The sequence below is a fragment of the Rousettus aegyptiacus genome, unplaced genomic scaffold, assembly GCF_014176215.1.
Source record: "Rousettus aegyptiacus isolate mRouAeg1 unplaced genomic scaffold, mRouAeg1.p scaffold_m13_p_2, whole genome shotgun sequence".
Classification (NCBI taxonomy): Eukaryota; Metazoa; Chordata; class Mammalia; order Chiroptera; family Pteropodidae; genus Rousettus; species Rousettus aegyptiacus.
The window spans coordinates 131471123-131491020 of record NW_023416295.1 but is presented as its reverse complement, the minus strand read 5'-3'; the positions used below and the strand labels follow the sequence as shown (position 1 = coordinate 131491020).

General features: G+C 44.3%; 1 protein-coding gene across 1 annotated transcript; it reads left to right on the top strand.

Moving 5' to 3' along the window:
* The first annotated feature begins 6972 nt into the window (after window positions 1-6972).
* On the top strand, window positions 6973-13355 carry LOC107514243 (tubulin alpha-1C chain). Its single transcript, XM_016151763.2, has 4 exons — window positions 6973-7112; window positions 9725-9947; window positions 10090-10238; window positions 12266-13355. The coding sequence occupies exons 1-4, from the start codon at window positions 7110-7112 to the stop codon at window positions 13238-13240; spliced, it is 1350 nt and encodes a 449-aa protein (XP_016007249.1). The 5' UTR covers window positions 6973-7109; the 3' UTR covers window positions 13241-13355.
* The last annotated feature ends 6543 nt before the right edge of the window (window positions 13356-19898 follow it).

Sequence of the window (19898 nt, the reverse complement as noted above, 5' to 3'; positions counted from 1 at the left end):
TGCAGGCTATCTAGACCCTGACCAGATGACATGAAACCCTCCAATGCAATCAAGCAAGCCAACATCAAGGAAATAGCTTCATAGCTTATTAGGTAACCTACATTCCAAGTTAATTTTCTTTCTTCTGAAACAACTTTGGTTTACTATCGGTTGTTTCAGGCAGAGTAAAGGCAAATAGCAGCCTGAACCTAAAATTCGTTTCTTTGTTTTGAACACAGAGAATTCCTTCATTTTTGTTCTTCCCCCACAGTATGTGAACCGGGCTCAGTCCCTTGGCTTCTGTACAAGCAAACGGAACAGGGTAAGCAAGTTCATTTTTGTAGTTACAAGCTGTGCCACATAACCCATCTACAAGGTCAGCAGAGAGCACAACTTATCAAACAAAGATGTGTGTAATTTTAAATAAGGAACTCTTGACCTATCAGAAACAAACAGACCTTTCAGGGTTTCTAAAAGGCTAATATATTCCTTACTCTTTCCGAACAAAATTAAAAAAAAAAAAACTGAATGGTAAGGGGAAAAAGTACATGGACTAGAGGATCAAAATAGCAAATGCTATAAAAATAAAAGCCTGTGAGTACGAGCCCATGTCTTTTAAAACTCTGTACCAGCCTTCTTCCTTCTCTGTGTCTTATATATGAAGGGTTTAGGGATCATTCCAGGTTTGAACGACTTGGGGAAATAAACATGTAACTAAAGTCATAGATATAAAAGTGGTTTCATATTAATGTTTTTGAAGAGAAGACAGTGATTCAAAAATGAGAGTCTTAAAGCCGACCTCCCGAGATAAGAGGTGGGGATTCTAGAGAAAAAGGCAGCCTGGGCCAATGTGTCTTTAGATGAAGTTACTTAACTCTATGGGCCTCAATTTCTTCTTCCGTAAAATGTAGGTAACAATAGTTTCTACCTCACAGGGTTATTATGAAGAATAAATAAGGTCAAGCCTGTAAACTCCTCAGTCTGGTGATGAAAGCCCAGAGCGGTAACACTTGTACTAGTGTTGGAGATGCTGGGGTGGAGGGAATGGCAGAATTGCAGTTGGGGTTTTTATGACTCAAGAGATAAAAGAGCTGGAAAAGAACCATGAGTGAGTTAATTGGGATTGGAGGGACATCAAAGTAACCCCTCTCATAGCCCTAAAAGCCTGAATTAGGAGAAGCCAGGCTGGGCTTTTGGACTTTGGTTGACTGTGAGGAGAGGGTTAAACCTGAAGCCAAGGAATTCACTAAGCTCTAAGACCAAAAAAAGGAGAAGGAGAAGGAGGAGGAGAAGGAGGAGGAGGAGGAGAAGGAGGAGGAGGAGGAGGAGGAGGAGGAGGAGGAGGAGGAGGAGGAGGAGGAGGAGGAAGAGGAGGAGGAGGAGGAGGAGAAGGAGAAGGAGACTTTTTATGCCAGGATAAAAAGAACTAAAAGAAATGGCCTGGCTTGGAATAGTGTGGAAGGAGGAGCAGTGGTATGCTGGTAAATGTTTAAACTAGCAGCGGAGAGTGGAGATGAGAGCCTAATTTGTAGTGTTTAGCGATTTCTGTGGTGTGAATATATCCACCATTGCTGAGATCAAGCTACCAACATGATGTCCAACTGGCTCATAAAATTCTTGAAAAATCTAATAATTGGCTGTAGCAGGCTCTAGCACACCAGTGAGTAGGAGGATCAGCACAAAAGAATCATAAGGGGTTCAATTAGGGAGATGCCCACTGACTTAAGTAGAGAGAAATAGGCACTGGTAAAGGCCAAACGTTTTCAGATTAATAAATTAATTGAACTACCTGAGTAACACAAGACGGTTTCGCCTCTAAGTTTCCTAACTGTATGTAATTTATGCATTGATATTCCCTTGTATTGAGGTACTATCGTACAAATTAGGTAGGAAAAAATAAATAATTAGTGTACTTGAGAATGCTGGCTCTGTGTCCTGGGAGGGGGTGAAGGGGGCAGGTAGACAGATACCCAGAAAAGTGAAAGGGGAAAGATTACTCTGAGAGTCACAAGCTCTGAGTAAATCCCTCGCTGTCTCGGCTGCTGGCAAGTTACAGTCACAGGAAAGGAGACCTTTAGGGGCCTTCCATTTGGGGCTGTCTAGGTTCTTTTTAGGTATATGAATAAAGTTGTTAAATAAACATTGCCATAAATAGAAAAGATTTCCAGACTCTAGGATATGGTCGACTTACTGGATAAATAATGTAGATAATTGAAAAATGTGAATAGTTCCTTTACATTTTCTGCAAGAGATTTTTATCTGTCCATCCTAAAGGAGTGTGGGAAGGAGATCAAGGGAATGGTTATTAATTACAGGAGAGATTAGAAAGAGCTTGGAATAAGAAGGATAGCTGTATAGACAGCGGAAATACTAGGGAATCACAACCTACTCAGTTGTTTCAGTCAGTCACTGTGAGGAAACAGTTTGAAATATTGTATTTCGAGAGACTATAAAGTAGATTAAAACAACCCAAATGACATCTCAGTGGAAATAAAATGTGAAATTTCAGAGACGAAAGCCGGTCTTCTCTGGTAATCTCCTAGAATGGAGCTAGCATTTCATATGAAAAGTCTTGAGGAAAGGGAAGAAGTCCAAAACACTGCTTCCATCATGGGGGAGGAGAAGTTTGAAAGAATGTGTAAGAAAGTTATAAAAGTTACAAATATTCGCAGGATAAAAAGAGCAGTAAGTGAAAGTTAAAGGATCTAAGGATTATTTTTCCTATAGAAGAAAATAACATATTACCTAGAAGATAATGTCCTGCTCTTCTGTTTTTAGGAGAAGTAAAAAGAATCAAAAACAAACTTCCTCGAAATAAAAGATTTTTAAAATGCTTATCGTAAAGAAGGTGGTTGAACTTAACTGCAAGGAGTCCTAGCTGTCATTTGGAGGTCTTGAGAGTGGAACAAATACTCTTTTTTCTTGCTCTATTCGGAATAGCCTTGCCTTAAGACAACGAATTCAAAAAGTAACTTTTCTAAGACTTCCTTTCCCTGTGAATTAGAGCCATTTCTCAGGAAGGGCCTAGAAGTAAGAGGCCACTGTCGCTTTAAGCATTTATTTTGGGTTTTACTTCTTGTGGGTTAAGGTAATTATTTCAAGTCTCAGAACCTTATTTCTCACAGTTCCATTATAAGTACCTTTGTTAAAAACTTACTTTTGAAAAATCCTCCAGGCACTATTGCAGTAGAATATATTTCGTTATAAATTGCTATATGAGAACAAAGTATCCCTATACCATTATTATCTGTTACATGTAATTTGTAACTGAACACAAATACATTTTTCAGTATTACTGAAACTTCAGTATTCTAGCATATAATAGAGGGGTTAGTCTGCAAAAACATAAAATTCCATTTTCTCTGAATTATTTTCTCTTTATTAATGTTTTGTGGACATGCTACATGACAACAATTTAAAGCCCAAGCTCCTTCAAGCCAGAGTAGGTATGCAACATTTCTTTGCTTAAAGCATTGTAAGACTCCAGCAAAAGCTCTATCTGTAAGTATTTAACTAATATATTGGTGATTCTCAGAAGATCCTGACCACATTTTTTTAATTCTGCTCATTTTTATACAGCTCACATGTACAGCAGAAGCCTTGAATCAGAGCATCACAAAATATTAGGGCTGGAAAAGGCCTTGGATATAATCTTGTCCAATTTTCTCATATTGCACATGCAAAACCTGAGGCTCAAGGAGGAGAAATGTCCGTCCAAAGTTATATTGTCATGACACTGGGTGAGATCACTGAGGGAATGGGTGTAGAAATAGAAGAGGACCAAGGACTGAGCTCTGGGAGAACCAGCGAAGAACCTGGCTGTTAATAACTCACCATGTTTTGGTGACTTCAGGAGAATTTAAACTGAAAATCAGTTTCTGCATCTCCTCATTCAGTAATTTTTAGATTCATAAAGACCTGTTTACTTTGATAAAGGTTAAATTTTTAACTGTCCACTCAGGGAAGAAATTCCCTACTTCCTCAAAAAAAAAAAAAAATCCAGCAGGGGGCAGCAAACTTAAATATGGATCCCAACACTTAAAATGATTTTAAAATGCAAGAGGACGCATCTTCATCTATACTTTTATCTGCCACCACCACCTTCAACAGTAACAGCTACCAATTTTACTTAGTGCCTTACTATACATATATGTGCTATGTATTATTTATCTCATGTAATCCTCATAACAATGTATCCACCTGTGAGTTACATACTATCCCATTTTATAAGGGAGGTTTAGGGAGATTAAGAAATGTGTTCAAGGACCCACAGCTAGAAAACAAAAAAGCCAGAATCCAAACCAAGGTAATCAGTACTGCAAAGCCCTTAAACATATTGTGGTTCCTCAGGGACTATCTGCTTGAATATGAGGCAGTAGACAGAAAAATAAAAATGAAATATTTTGTAATGAATCATATGAAAACAGAATCTAAAAATAAAAGGCCTACTTTTTAAAATTGTCACACTGAACTGTTCTCATCAAAGTTACTGGTAACCTCTATATGGCTAAGTCCAGTGGTCATTTTCGAGTTCTCATCTTATTTGACCCATTAGCAGCATTTGATACTGCTGATCACGCCTTCCTTGGTTTCTAGGACCTCACGCTCTTGGGTTTCCTCCTAACTCACTGGCAGTTCCTTATTGTCCTTCGCTGATTCTCCTAGAGCTCAGGCCTTGGTCCTCTTCTATTTCTACACCCACTCCCTCAGTGATCTCACCCAGTGTCATGACTTTAGGGTGGCATTTAGATATATATCTCTACCCATATTTCTCTCTCTTGAGATCCAGACTCTCATATCCAGCTGCGTTTTGGGCATCTCCACCTCCACATGACCATCATCAACATCTCGACTATCATTGCATTTTAGTTTGCTCTATACTTTTTAGTAGCACTCTATACCTTCTAACAAATTATATAATTTACTTATTTATTGTGTTCATTGTCTTTCTATGTCTCTCATATGCTCCATGAGGCAGAGATCTGTCAGTTTTGTTCCCATACATATTCCTAAGCACCTAGAAACTGTGCTAAATATATTTGTGGAATGAATCAAAAAAGTTGGAAAGCTCTACTAAGTAAGACTAAAATATTTAGCAAAAGACTAAAATGCTAGTTATTCTACATTTCAGAACATCTTGCCACCCAATAGGTATTCGATAGGCATTTGACGAATCAACTATGTACTGTAATTTGAAAAGAAATCTCTGTACATATTTCTATATCATTCATTTATGTGTATGAGTTGGAGTATATCTCAAGTTCTGCCTATTCTGTATCCAAAACTGATTTTTGCTTTCATTTTTCCTTTTTCTTACTTCAGAAAAAAAGCCCTGTAACTTCTACTCTTGTATAGCAGTCACTTTTGTTCACTGAGTATTTCTATAAACTCTATCACCCAGAGCTGGTTAAGGAATTTAACAGATAAGATAACATGGTGAAGTTGCAGAGAAAGAAAAACAATTTAAATAAAGGATGTTTTTGTCAGGGTGGGAGAACTTTCCCCTTATACCTTCAGTTCTTCTAGCTGGTCAAATAATTCAAATGACATACATTGGATTAACAAGAGAAAATCAAATTTTAATACATGTGCACGGGGAATTTACATAGCATGAAAATCCCAAAGACAGTGGGGCAAAATGAGGTTTGTTGGTCATTCTAGACTGAGGAGGTGAGGTAGCCAATTCACAGATAGATGAGAAAAAGCAAACATTTGGTAAATAAATTCTTGCGGGGCCACCCAGAAACAATGGGACACAAAGGGGAATCTCGGAAACAGCTTTTTGCTTGGATCCTCCCAGTCTGCCACACTTAATGCTTATGTGCTAACGTTAATATACTAAGATTCCCTTCCTAAAGCAGGTTTATCTATCTGAATCTCTTTAGGTAGGTAAGAGGGACGTAAAAACTCTTGGTTTGTTGGGCTTTAATTCTTTTCAGCTCTAAATAATCTGTATGCCAGGGCGGCTCATTCTGGGGAAGACTTACTCCCGACTCCCACACTTCTGAAAAATAAACCTAGTAGGTCTGGTCGCAGCGGAATATTTAGTGTGAGGCAGTACAAGGTCGTGAGGGCTCAAGGGCAGCGCCACCATTCTAGCTGTGAAACTTCAACTAGTTTAATTCCTCTGACCACTAGTTTATCTGTAAAATGGGGACAACTCACAGACTTTGTTGCGTGGATGAAATGTGATTATTATAGTGTTGAGGAAAAAAAAAAACAGCTACTCTGCTTAATAAGCAATCAAACATGAAGGTATTATTATAGTGACCTGAAAAAAAATTGCTTTTGCATCAATAGGAAAGAGATTGTTATTAGGAAAGAGATTGTTATTAGGAACCAAAAGATTCATTTTAAAAAGGAGGTAGATAAATGAGTAAAGAAAAGCAACCAAAACGATGAGAGTCGGGACTTCAGGCCAGTTCGTGGTAATTAAGACCTGGAAAGAGGAACGAGCCTCCTCTCTCGGAAAGCTCTCAGCCGCGAGGGCAGCGGCCGCTGGGGCTGGGCGAGGTGGAAGCGACCAGGAGGGAGACTCCCAGGCCCGGCCCAGTAGGGGGCTACGCGGCGGGGACTGGCTGGGAGCCACGCGGGCCATCCTCCAGGGTCCCGACCAGGGACGGGGCGGACAGCAGGACGGGCCGCGCTCCCTTTACTTAGCGCCTTTCCTCACTTAGGTTTCGTCCACCTGCCCCACCCCCTGAGGGGCAGGCGCACCCATTTCCCGCTCCTTCCAGTTGCCGTCTCCACCCTATTCCCCACCCCACCTGCCCACTCTTAGGCCCCAGGATGTCTCCTCCCCTTCCTGGTTCCTCCGGCTCCTTCCGAAAGAGTTTGGTTTGAACTTTTGAACCCACCAATCAGCACCGCGCGCCCCTCCTCTCTCCCTCGGGTGTGTGGGGCGGGGCGTCCGGCCAGGGGCTGAGCAACTCAGAGGTGGGGCCGCGGGGGCGGGGGCGGGGTCCAGAGCCTGCCTTCTTGACACGTGGCTGGGGAAGGGGTATATAAAGTCCCACGGGCCGGTTCCCAGTTCACTTCTCCCCCGGACTCCTTGGTAGTCTGTTAGTGGGAGGTACTTTTCGCCGTCTGTTATCCTCTTCCAGTCCCGCGGATCCCTGCAAGTCTCAGTCATGGTGAGTGGCGGAGGGCGAGGGGGTCCCCGGTCGGTGGCAGGAGGGGAAGAGAATGAGCAGTCCCATGGGGCGGCGGGACCCGAGTTGCATGTGGGACCGTGTTCCGGACGCCTCCAGACAAATTGGCTTGTGGTGACCAGGCTGGTAAAGCTGAGTTCACAGGCTCCTCTTCGGGCTAGAAGACGCGGCCGGAGCGCTGCCCTCGGTGGAAATAGAAAGCCGTCTTGATCCTATTGAGAGAGCATCATCCCAGGGCCCGCCACCGCCCGAGGAAGACTAGGGAGCCTTCACTTGGCCCCCAAGGACTTGTGAAAACTAAAAATCTCTCCCCTCCATTTCTCCAAATGACCTCACCTTCCCTTACGCAGTGGAAGCACCTGGAGCGGCGCCCCCTCTCCAGCGCCCTGTGACTCGCTGCTGAGTCACCTGTGGCCCGGCTCTCGGGAGAGCTTCCAATTGCACCAATCCACCTGAAGGATGTAGGCAGGCACCTCCTCACGTTGTCTAATCCTGCATTCCTAGTGTTCATTTAGTGAGCTGTTCATAGCTGAAGCTTTCTACTTAATCCAATTTTTTTAACTCCATAAAAGGATTTTTCTTACAGAACCACAAAATAAACTAGTACTGACAATGTATTCTTAGTTTTGAAAAAAATCGTGAAATAATGCACAACTTAAGTGTTTTCTATGTAGCTTCCAGAGGTTTTGGAAACAACTATCTCAGTCTCTGTTGGAAGTCTACCTCAAATAATCCACGTTTTAAAACTAGTATTTGTGTATCAAATGGTTCAGAATAGTATCTTTTTTTTTCAAAGAATACATCGAGTAGTCCACCAGTTAAACTCTTCAGAGACTACCACAGGTAAAAGTATGTCTGACTGTAAAAACTTGCTTGAGTGTTTTTCACCAAGACCAAAAAGAGAGCAGTAAAAGTGTGATTCAGAAAGTAGTGTGACTGTTTAATGTAAAAGGCAGGAGAGTGGAAGCAGCAGGCTTATTACACCAATCACTGGTTAGATTAATAATTTTGTGTTTGGTTTTATTTTTTTTTAGAAGAGACAGTGGATGGTGAACCAGTTAAAGCTAATTCACTCCATCACCTGTATCTCACTTCATCTCCCTAGTGGCCAGGGGAGAGTGGCGGGCACAGTCTAAACAAAGCCAGGCTGTGGCACGATGAATGAAAATTTGGGCACTTGAAAGGTTTCAGTAAAAGTGCTTCATTAGATTGAGAGTATCTTCTCAGATACTTTATCTCCTTGGGCCTGGGTCTGTCATGGAGAGATCTCTGGTTCTCTCCAGCTTTCTCTGGCTGTGGAATTTCCAAAGTCCAGTTAAAGGTAAACATGATGCAGTGGTAAATAGTCATGAGTTCATTAGAACAACTCCCCTTTTCTCGCACAGCCCTAGAGGTGGGTGATGCAGGTGATCCTGAGCTTGCCGATGTGGTCTAGAGACTGAGATTGTTTTATGGGGAGTGTAGGTGGGAAGGGATGGTAAGTCAAAGGTTGTCAGTAATTGGATTTTTATAAGTGGAATTTCGATACTAGACTCTGAGATCATAGCTAGTGTTGCGTTTTCTCTAGTTTCCTATTAGCAGCTTTTAAAGCCTTGAAACCCTCTTTGAGGAAAATGTAATGAAAGATACTTGGTGTCAGTATTTTGAAAGTCCTCTGCCAGTGTCCAAAGTAGCTAATCTGACTTGTGATGAAATACAATAAGTACTCTATTTGTTTCTCTCTTAAGTCTGGGTATAGATGTTCATTGCCTTATTTTACTAAGCAGGAGTGAGTTTGGCAACTTATAAATGATTTTGTTCAGCAAGTAAGAAAAATGAACATTTTCCCAGTACTGTTAAATTCTTGAAACCAGATTTTTTCCCACAGTGCCAGAGATATAGGTACATTTTACTAGGGAACAGCTAATTTCTTAAACTGTTAGCAGTCTTGGTGACAGTTCTAGCTTTTAATACTATGTGTCTCCACCTCCCCCCCCCCCAAGATGTTTGATAGTAAGGAATAATATTCTTCCTTAAGATTAAATTCTTCCATAAGGTTAGAAAGCTGCCTCTGACCACAATTTTTAAAATACAGCTAACTGCTGCTTATCTGGCGTTTTTTCCATGAGTCATATGGCTGTAGTTTGGTGGTTTAAACTGGTTTAAAAGCTCTTGTCTTTTAAAGAATAGGATTAAAGAAGGACCAGAATGAGCTCACTAGTTACACAATCACAAAGAATGAATCAGAGCTGAAAGGGGGAATTTTACATGACTTATGGAATCAGGCTTTTCCCAAGAGCTGGGGAAAATGTATTGTTATAGAACAGATTTGTCTTTCTGAAATGGTAGAAACCTGACCTTGAATATTTAATATGGCTACATAGGAAGGGTCTAGTCTCTGGTCTGGCCTAGTTCATTAACGTAGCTTGTTTTTTTTTCAAGCATTTTCTCTGAATTAGTTTTCAGAAAAGACTGTTACTTCTGCAATAGTTCAGGGAGGGAGTTACCTCCAGAAAAGTAATTATCTGTCCTGAAGATTGATTAGTCATGTAGGTGTGAATCATTCCTAAATATCCCATCTGATGTGTCATTCTGACATTTCCTTTCTTTCACAGCGTGAGTGCATCTCCATCCATGTTGGCCAGGCTGGTGTTCAGATTGGCAATGCCTGCTGGGAGCTCTACTGCCTGGAACATGGCATCCAGCCTGATGGCCAGATGCCAAGTGACAAAACCATTGGGGGGGGAGACGACTCCTTCAACACCTTCTTCAGCGAGACAGGCGCTGGCAAGCACGTGCCCAGGGCAGTGTTTGTAGACCTGGAACCCACGGTCATTGGTGAGTTGACTGCAGTAACCCAAGTGAGATCCCAAGGGTCTGGGGCAGGACGTGTGTCCTGGGGCCTCTGTTGATGCCCTGGGGTTGAGCAGGCTTGTGCAGGTTGTTGGTGATAGATGGCCACTTTGTTTCCCTTTTCCAGATGAAGTTCGCACTGGCACCTACCGCCAGCTCTTCCACCCCGAGCAGCTCATCACAGGCAAGGAAGATGCCGCCAATAACTATGCTCGCGGACACTACACCATTGGCAAGGAGATCATTGACCTTGTCTTGGACCGAATTCGGAAGCTGGTAAACAGTACTTTATTTAAAGTGGGGTGAGAGTTTTCTCTTACAGTTTTAGGAGAGGCCAAACTACAAGAATCACTCTTTGCACACTAAACCAGGACTTACTCTGCTAACTAATTAGACTTTTAAACCAGACAATCCTGGGTTATGGGAAAACTGTTTAGGGCAGGGATAAGTGCGCTTTAGCCTATTTCTATGTCTTACAAGACACATTTGGGCAATTGCTCATTCAGTGAGGGCAGTTTACCTGGAGTCAAGGTGAGAACCAGGGGGCCTTAACAGTTTTATTGACATTTAAGACCATTAGACATTCTTATTCATATTAATCAATTTCCCTACTTCAAGCTAAGACATCCCATTTAGTTTAGTCACACTGAATGAGTAGGTGACTGACTCTGACATGTAACTAATTGATCAAACTAGTAAAACAACAAAACAAAAAATCTGGACTGGCGCCTTATGTTAATACAAAAAGTTCAGAGCTCAAGAGGCCAGTATAACACTGACTAGAAATGGCCATAATGGAAAGAAAATTCCAACATTGAAAGTAGAGTCAGGGGAGCTCCCTTACAGAAACAAGTATCACTCATTGAAACTTGGAAGGCATTGAGATATAAACACTAAAAGCAGTAGGCTTGCTTTTCTACTAGAGCTTGGGGTAGTGTGGATTGGCCCTGTGGCAGAAAAATCTTAAGCAACTATTCACATCCATGAAGTTGATAAGTATTCCATTTGGGTCATTTTAATTAAGAGTCTGGCAATCAGCTGACTCTCTGCTCCTAGACATGTGGGCAGCTTGTAAGTAATTAACCAGAAACCAATAATGAAGGCTGGGGTGAAGTACCTTGTTAGGAAAATCACATTATACTAAGCCTAACCACACTGGTCTATTCTAAAAAGAATGTTTTTGCATCATTCATGGCTTCATACTTTTCCAGATGTTTATCATAGTTTTCTCAGCAAAATTGGGTTAATGATTCCTGTTTGTAAGTCAAACTTCAGCTATAAGCACTGACTTGGAAATCAGGACCTGCCTTTGGCAACAGATAAGCCTGGTGAAAGCCATTGAGGTTCTGGAGTAAAGTTCATTAACTACCAAAACAATTGCATTTTTCCTTGGTAATATTACTGTGTCCACATGAGGCTTAATAGATGCAATTGGTGGACTAGGATCTTGTACATTGATTTCATTCAGTGAGGGGTTGGTGGAGAATGTCCACAAATCTTTGAGCACCTTTGAGTAGTGGGAGTCATCAACAGAAAGGTCAAAAACACTCTTTCATGGAGCTGCTATGTGCTAACTAGAATAGCTCAGTTAAGTGGCAGAAAGCCCCAGTGACATAAGGTCTCCCGAAATTGTGACAGCAAATCACCTTTCCCAGAATGAATAGGTTTTCTGGTAACGAGTGTTATTGTGCCAAGCGCTGTTCCAAGTACTTGTTAAATTCTCAACCTGAGCTAGATTACTATTCTCCTTATTTACTGAATGAGAAAACTGAGACTGAGAAATGAATTGTGTCAAAGTCATACAGCAAAGAACTGGTACAGCCTGACTCGAGCACCAAGGCATGGGAACTTAGCTATTCTGCCATATTCCAGCTCAGAAAGCAGCCGCCAAACCTTTTTAAGATACCCACTGTATAGGGCTGGTGGTCCCAGGCCTGTCTTTGGTAGCGCTCCAACTGATAAGTTGCCCTTGTTCTGTGGTCACAGCAAGGGCACCAGAAAGTGCCCTCTCAGTTACTAAAACTTAGGCCCTGGATCCATTCCAGTCCTTATGATTGTTGTGCCTACATAAATGTAAATAGTTTGTTTTTAAATACCCCTCAGCAGATTTCACCCCCTCCTAGGAGCTGATTGTGAAGTTTCTCTGAATCACTTAGCACTGTAGAGGCTTTTTCTTTGAACTGCTTTCTTAGCAAATATTCAAAAGATTTTTAAAATCTCGATCACCATAATTATGGATTTAAGGAAGTCATTACAGCTTTCACCAAAGCTAAAATTAAAACTTTTTTTTTTTTTTTTTGCAGGCTGACCAGTGCACAGGTCTTCAGGGCTTCTTGGTTTTCCATAGCTTTGGTGGGGGAACTGGTTCTGGGTTCACCTCCCTGCTGATGGAACGTCTCTCTGTCGATTATGGCAAGAAGTCCAAGCTGGAGTTCTCCATTTACCCAGCCCCCCAGGTTTCCACAGCTGTAGTTGAGCCCTACAACTCCATCCTCACCACCCACACCACCCTAGAGCACTCTGATTGTGCCTTCATGGTCGACAACGAGGCCATCTATGACATCTGTCGTAGAAACCTTGATATTGAGCGCCCAACCTACACTAACCTGAACCGCCTTATTAGCCAGATTGTGTCCTCCATCACTGCTTCCCTGAGATTTGATGGAGCCCTGAATGTTGATCTGACAGAATTCCAGACCAACCTGGTGCCCTATCCTCGCATCCACTTCCCTCTGGCCACCTATGCCCCTGTCATCTCTGCTGAGAAAGCCTACCATGAACAGCTTACTGTAGCAGAGATCACCAATGCGTGCTTTGAGCCAGCCAACCAGATGGTAAAATGTGACCCTCGCCACGGTAAATACATGGCTTGCTGTCTGTTGTACCGTGGGGACGTGGTTCCCAAAGATGTCAATGCTGCCATTGCCACCATCAAGACCAAGCGCAGCATCCAGTTTGTGGACTGGTGTCCCACTGGCTTCAAAGTTGGCATTAATTACCAGCCTCCCACTGTGGTGCCTGGTGGAGACCTAGCCAAAGTACAGCGAGCCGTATGCATGCTGAGCAACACTACAGCTGTTGCTGAGGCCTGGGCTCGCCTGGACCACAAGTTTGACCTGATGTATGCCAAGCGTGCCTTTGTTCACTGGTATGTGGGTGAGGGCATGGAGGAAGGAGAGTTTTCTGAGGCTCGTGAGGACATGGCTGCCCTCGAGAAGGATTATGAGGAGGTTGGAGCAGATAGTGCTGAGGGAGAGGATGAGGGTGAAGAGTATTAACCTGTCTGCTGCAGTGTTACACTCCAGTGTCTTGGGACTATCTTATTTCTGTTGTGTGAAGTTGTCCATTATGTCCCTAACTTGTCAATAAAAGTGATGTTTTTTTTAATGTCAAGCTGCCTTCTGTATCACAGTGAATACTTGCCCCACTTATTCAAGGCCAGTTGGAGATGGAGGCCGGCAAAGGATCCAACTGATCATTGATTAAAATTTCAAGTGGCTTCTGTGTGCTATATACTGTGCTCAGTTGTTTCACTCAGGCCCAAATTAATGGTAATAAAAACATTTCTTGAGTAAGGCAACAGGCTCAGATAGATTGGGCCAATGCTTCTCAAACTTCAGTGTGGATGTGAATACCCTGTAGATATTAAAATGTAGACCCAAATCTGTAGGTCTGTGGTGGCACTTGAGGTACCAGTGGTATGGCCTATAAGGTTAAGCTGAGTAATGGACATGGAGGACCAAGGGGCCAAGCCTCATGCAGAAGGGAGGAACCAGTTTGGATGCTGACCAGAGTGGAAATGCCACACAAGTGACAGGAGATGGGGGCAGGTACAGAGCTGCGGATGTGTTCACCTTTGCTCCCTTACTCTCACGGTGCTCAGTTACCAGAATCTTTTTCCCACTGGTGTTCTTGCCCCTTACCCCTTGCTCACTTCTGCCCCCTTACTTTTAGGAAGGGAGCATCTAAAAAACAACCCATTCTATCTTGGAACACTAATGGCACTGCTTCTAGCCTGAGATGCTTCAACTTTGTGCTGGGGGAGGGTCTTACATCATTCATCTGGAGAGCAACCCTAGTCTTAAACCCTCCAGGGCAAGGCGTAGCCCTGTCACATCCTTGAGTACAAAGCCAGCTATTCCTGCTTATCACATGGGCCAGATGCCTCCTGCAGCCTGAGTCTGAGATGAAAACGGACAGGCCGGCCACCCAGCCCAGCCACCAGAGGGGCAACTGGAGGCGATAGGAGACTCAGCTGAGAAGGAGCAGATAATTCAGCTTCAGCTGAGCACATGATAGCCCATGATACCTGAGATCCATACTTTGAGCCAGTGTTTCCCAAGCCCAGTGCCCTGAGATTGGGATCCGGGGGCTCCCTGTGCTAATCGCCCCTGGCCATGAGAGGCCCCTTCAGTGACCTCAGTAAGCCTTACAGGTAAGTTACTTCATTATGCCAAAATGTGAAAAGATTGGAAACCTTGAAGCAGCTGCAATTGGGGGTTGGGGGGTGGGGTGATAAGAAAAGAGTTTAGCTGAGAAAAAATGTTCCAGTAGGACAGCCTGGGGAATTGGAAGAGTTAAGTGCCAGTGGTTGGGGAAGGATTTGTCCTTGCAATGATAATTTTTCCTCTATTGTGTTGGTGAGAGAGTGAATAGAAGTTAGCCTGCAGCAAGAACAAATATACCCCAAGGTCTAGGTCACTGCTTTGTGGCTGACAATCATCTGATCTGCCCTTGAGCACAAATGGAAAGTCTGGATTCACAACTGCAGCTATTGCTAATGTCTGAGGCTTGATGTGGATAAATGGAGATAGCCTATGTGGTGCAGGCTCTGAGATTGGCTGGGGCCCCAGTTTCTGGCTATGTGGGCAGAGAGCTTAGGGTGCTCTAGCCTGAACTGACAGGAGGAGCAATCTGCATATACCCCATGGAAGCTACTGACCCAGCAGGCCCAGGCATAGCTGCTTTAAGCTGTGGTGAGGAGGAAAGAATGACTGTGAGGGGGTTGGTATGCTGGCCTAGCTACCTGTCATCCTATGTGAGAAGCAGCTGGCAAATACCCCTGCTCCGGCAGAATTTGTCAAACAGCCCACTGTCAGGCCAGAGGTGGTCAGGTGTGTTCAAGTTTAGAGAGGGCTTGTCTTCAGGTCTTGGACTTCTGTAAGGTGTTATGGGAGGAAGGGGAGGTTCTGTCAGGGTGGGAGGGTTCCATGATCTTCATAACACCCTGTGAGGAGATACACCCATTTCCACAGCTGAGAAAGTCAAAGCTCCAAGCTAAGTATCTAGCCTAAGGCTACAGAGCAAGTAGCTGAAATGAAATTTGACCCCAGAACTCTGACTCTACTCTGCCCAGCAGCCTCCAAGCAGTGCCAGGGGAAGTGGTCACCACACCCAGCAGCCTTTCCAGCTCTAGGCGATTAGGGCCATGTCCTGGGTCTTGTCAGGCAACAGGCCCACAGTGGCCAGCCCTTGTGTGGGGCATTGGATGGAGCCACAGCCACAGAAAGGAGCTCTCACTATGCTGTTGATTGTTAGATCTCCTCTCGGCAGCTCCTTTCTGGAGTCCAGGTGACAGCACGCTGTTTCAGAGGTACAAAGCCAGCTGGTCCCCACTAGCCAGACTAGCTTTCCTAGTACGGGGGCTTTTTTGTCCAGGCCTCTCTCTGAACTCAGCTAATCAATTCTCAGATCATAGAAATATGATGTCCTTGCAGGGTAGCTGCTACCACCTTTCTGGACTCCTGCCGACGAGACACCAGCCACAGTGCAGACAGTACAGCTCACACCTGGGGCATCACATCCCCACACACTGGGCCCAGAATGGTCAACTCCTGTCAGCCGAGGCCACAAAGTGATATTGACAAAGATAACCCAGGCAGATGGCTCCTGGAGCCCAGTGCCAGGGTGGCTGTCTGGGAGACACAGGGTAACAGAAAGAAAACAGACCCATTGTGTTGGGTGGGGAAGGGTCCCATCTTCAGTCCCATGGAGAACGTCGCCTTTGCCGACGTCTCATTAGCCTGTCACTGCCCGGTTCATTCCAAGAGCATGATGTCTCTGAGTCCGTCAGTCCTGAGCAAGTCCTGGGAAAACAGTTTTTTCCTCCTCTAACACTCTTTGGAGTTTGCAGCAGGAGAGAAATATTCAGCAGCAATGAAATTTCCAGAACTAAAAACATGTCTTTAGTCTGTCATAAAATAGAAATTGCTTTTAGATACTTGTCTCATCACCAGAAGACTTTTTTTTTTCTGTTTTAAAAATGAAAATAGAGTATAAAGCTTTTTAAAATTACACAGAGTTGTGTCTACATTCACAAATCAGTTTAATTTGGAGGGGTATAAATTTAATCTCACTGCCATCACCCCTCCCTCCTCACACTCTGTTCTTATCAAATATCTCATTTGGTTCACAGGAGATGTCTAGCCTGACATCTAATAAGCTAATACGGAAATGCCTTTGGCAAAAGTAACCATATTCATTATACTTTTATAAAAATTATTTCACTTTTTAAGTTTAATTCATTTGTTCATTATTTGGGGGGCACCTATTTGGTGCAAGCCACTGTGCCAAGTACTACAGGGAATATATTTAGTTTTTTGTCGCCCTCAGACTAGAGACGGATCACCTAGGCACAACCCTAATTCAAGGCAGTACATGCCACAAGTCAGAAGAGATGATCACATGTGACAGCCACTGTTTCATATCTACTGCAAAGCTATCCCAGCTGGTTGCTTTACCTGCCAACACAGCCCAGTTCCGTTCAGTTGTTAGGCACCCATGTGCATCAGGGGAGGTTGGGCCTCCCCACCACCAGGGTAAATCTTAATCTAGGCTAATTGAGGTAATTCTAGCTCTCTTGCCAGGGATTGGTTAAAGAACCAACATGTGATACATTTATGGGACTGAGAGGTGAGGTAATGTCTGTTGATCGGGGGCTGGGGAGAAGATATTCTTGGAAAAATTTCCTTGCTCTTAAAAAGGAATGCAGGGAAAGGATTCTTCATTTTGGATATTATTGTGTGCACACATGATGCTTAAAGTTGCTGCAGTCATCTTATGACCACAAGGGGAGAAGCATGAGGACAAAAGCTAACACGGCACATGACACAGCAGAAACATGAAAAGAACCCCTGGGTCCCTTGAGAGGATGTTGAGTCCCTGAATGAACCATCCCTGAAACTTCTCTGCCTCTGGGTTTTCCATTATGTGAGATTATAAATCCCCTTATTGTTCAGGACACTTTGCTGTGGGTCTTCTATTGCTTCCTGCCAAAAGTATTCTAACTAATATAAAAGCCTTACACAATAGTTCATAGAAACATTTAATAAAATAATAAAAAATATTAAATTTGTATAACCCTTTTCCAGTACAAACATTGCCATGAGAGAGCAGAGATTCCATGTGCCCTTTCCTTGGTTTTCGCCCTTCCCCTGCCTGCAGTTCCTGGTAAACTGATCTGCTTCTTCCTGTCAGTGTTTCCAGGAGTCTTGGCTGAACTTAAACCATAAATTGAAAGCATACAGAGAACATCTGCAAGCCCCAAAACTGTTCCTTCTTCCCTTTTACATGCAACTGTGAATGGAGCCGTCGTCAGATCTGCATATTACAGAAGAGCAAGGAGGACCACTGGGAAAGAATCACCCCCTCTCAGGAAGCCTAGCCCAGAAGGACCCTGATCCCAGGGTCGTCCCAAATCTTCCAGAGCCTAAGGGGCTTTGAAATGCCCGTGCAGACAAGAGGGTGGCACCAGGTAACTCTTGGAACAAGAACCAGACCAGATTCTTGGGGCTTTAGGGTATGAATAGGAGTCACTCTACTGGTTGTTCCCCTCTCTAGTAACCCTCGGGTCCTTGAAAGGAGAAAGCCCGAGGCTTTTTCTCCTTTTCTGGCCCATTTGGTTTCCTCTACTCTTCCTCTCTTGTCCCCTCTCTACCTTACCCCTCATCTTCTCCTACCTCCCCTTCCGTTTCTCTCCCCACCCTACCCTCATCTCCATTTCCTCCATCACCTCTCTTCCCTCCAGCCAGGTGCCTGCACTGCAGTGTGCTGCAGACAGAATTCACCCAGGGAATGAGAGAACATCTACTAGAAGCTGACAATTGGCCCTCGCTAGCTGGGAGATCCTCTGGCTGGGCCCAGGTGTCAAATGAGGGCCTTCATGGCCTGCAGGCAGAGGGGAGGGAGGGCAGTTTGTAAGGCATCAGGCTCTTTGAACTTGTTTGTTCAGCTGTCACCTGGCCTCTCCTTGCAGAAGATGAGGTGAGAGGGATGGCAGAGTGTCATGATTGCAGAAAAGAGCATCCTGATGACTGACCTGATAGACATAAGTCCTTATCCTGTTTTATCTCATAGAAGTCAGGCCTCTACCTGGGTAGGGAGGGGCCAGGGCCATATCTCTTCACAGCCCATGCAATCCTAAGGTAGTGCCTCCCATCTCTTCATCTTCATTAGGAAAATGAGGGAGCGGTACCTGCGGGATCCCAGAATTTCCCACCTGTTCTAACCTTCTGGAATTCCAGGCTGAGGAACTTATGGAAGTTGTGTAGTGGCAAGAGGGTGTCTGCCAAGTGGACCAGCATAAAGTCTGAATTTCTTTTGAGCGATTCCAGTAAGTGGAGTTGGGGGTTGGGGAGGAAATCCCTGCCCTCCTTGGACTCCCCGACTGTGGTCTGTTCTGAACACGGAACCTTCCACTGCGGATGAGATCACATGGGTGCTTCAGCTCACACCATCCCAAGACAAGCTGTCCCACTTCCCTCAGTCCTTCCTTCCCCTGTCTGTATAGGGACTGCCACACATTCCCACCTGGAGGATCTTGAGGCATAACTCTGTGAAGAAAGAGCTCGAAGCTCCTGGGACCAGTGCTCTGAGACCCACCACAATCTTTAGTAAATCTTTTTTAATTACCTAGTCCTCTACTCAACCTATATTCCTGGAAAGAACGTCAAAGATCTTTTCATCCAAGCCCTTTGTTTTGCTAATGAAGAAAGCAAGGCCCCGGCCTGGGATCAGGTTTCTTGCACATCTTCCATCAGGAAATGGGGAGAAACTCTTCATCAGGCACAGTCTCTCATAAGAGAGCTACAGAATCAAGTGGAGACTTGTTGGGAGCTGCGCCCTTGGTCTCTCAAGCCCTCAGGCTGTGAGAACCAAACCCATGATAAACAAGTCTTTCTGAGAAGCTGGCAGACCACCAACGGTGCTGATAGGCTCCTGCTCTCCCCCCCACCTCGTACTTCCCCCTGTCCTTACCGCTCCCCACACCACCAGCTGAAGACCAATCATATTGCAACAGGTACCCTTTGCCTGCCCCCCTTTGTTCTTGCGTATAAATATGTTTGTTATCCGAAAATAAAATTTGAGGCTTGATCAGAACACTGTCTTTCCTCCGCTCCTTTTTCTCCGCCCGGTTTTCTTTACAGGCTGGGTCTTCCTCGCCCCCACGAATAACAAGTCCCGCGGGTCGGGACAAGTGGCGCCCAATGTGGGGCTCGAGGCACAGACCCTCGCCGAGACGGACCCCTGGATAGACCCCTGACGCCCGGGCCCCCCATTACTTTGAAGTTTGAGGACTGCTTTCACCGCTCATGAGAGTTTCTCGTCCTTGGTAAGTACCCCCTCGTCCGTCTCCGAGAAATGGGCCACAAATTGTCAAAGGAAGCGGTCTTTATAAGAGACCTTAAGGAATCCCTTAGAGAAAGAGGAGTTCGAGTTAAGAAAAAAGGATCTTGTAGAGTTTTTTATATTTGTTGATGAGGTTTGTCCATGGTTCATAGTCAACGGGCCAGAAATACACTGCAAAAAATGGCAGAAGGTAGGGAGAGATCTAAATGATAAATTACATCGAGAGGGACCTGATGCTGTCCCTGCTACTGTTTTTTCGTATTGGGGACTTATTAGAGACATAGTAGAGGCAGCGTCAGATGACCCAGA

Coding starts and splice junctions, on each gene's coding strand:
- LOC107514243 (XM_016151763.2), top strand. Junction 9,948..10,089: donor CCTGGAACCCACGGTCATTG/GTGAGTTGACTG, acceptor TCCCTTTTCCAG/ATGAAGTTCGCACTGGCACC. Junction 10,239..12,265: donor TGGACCGAATTCGGAAGCTG/GTAAACAGTACT, acceptor TTTTTTTTGCAG/GCTGACCAGTGCACAGGTCT.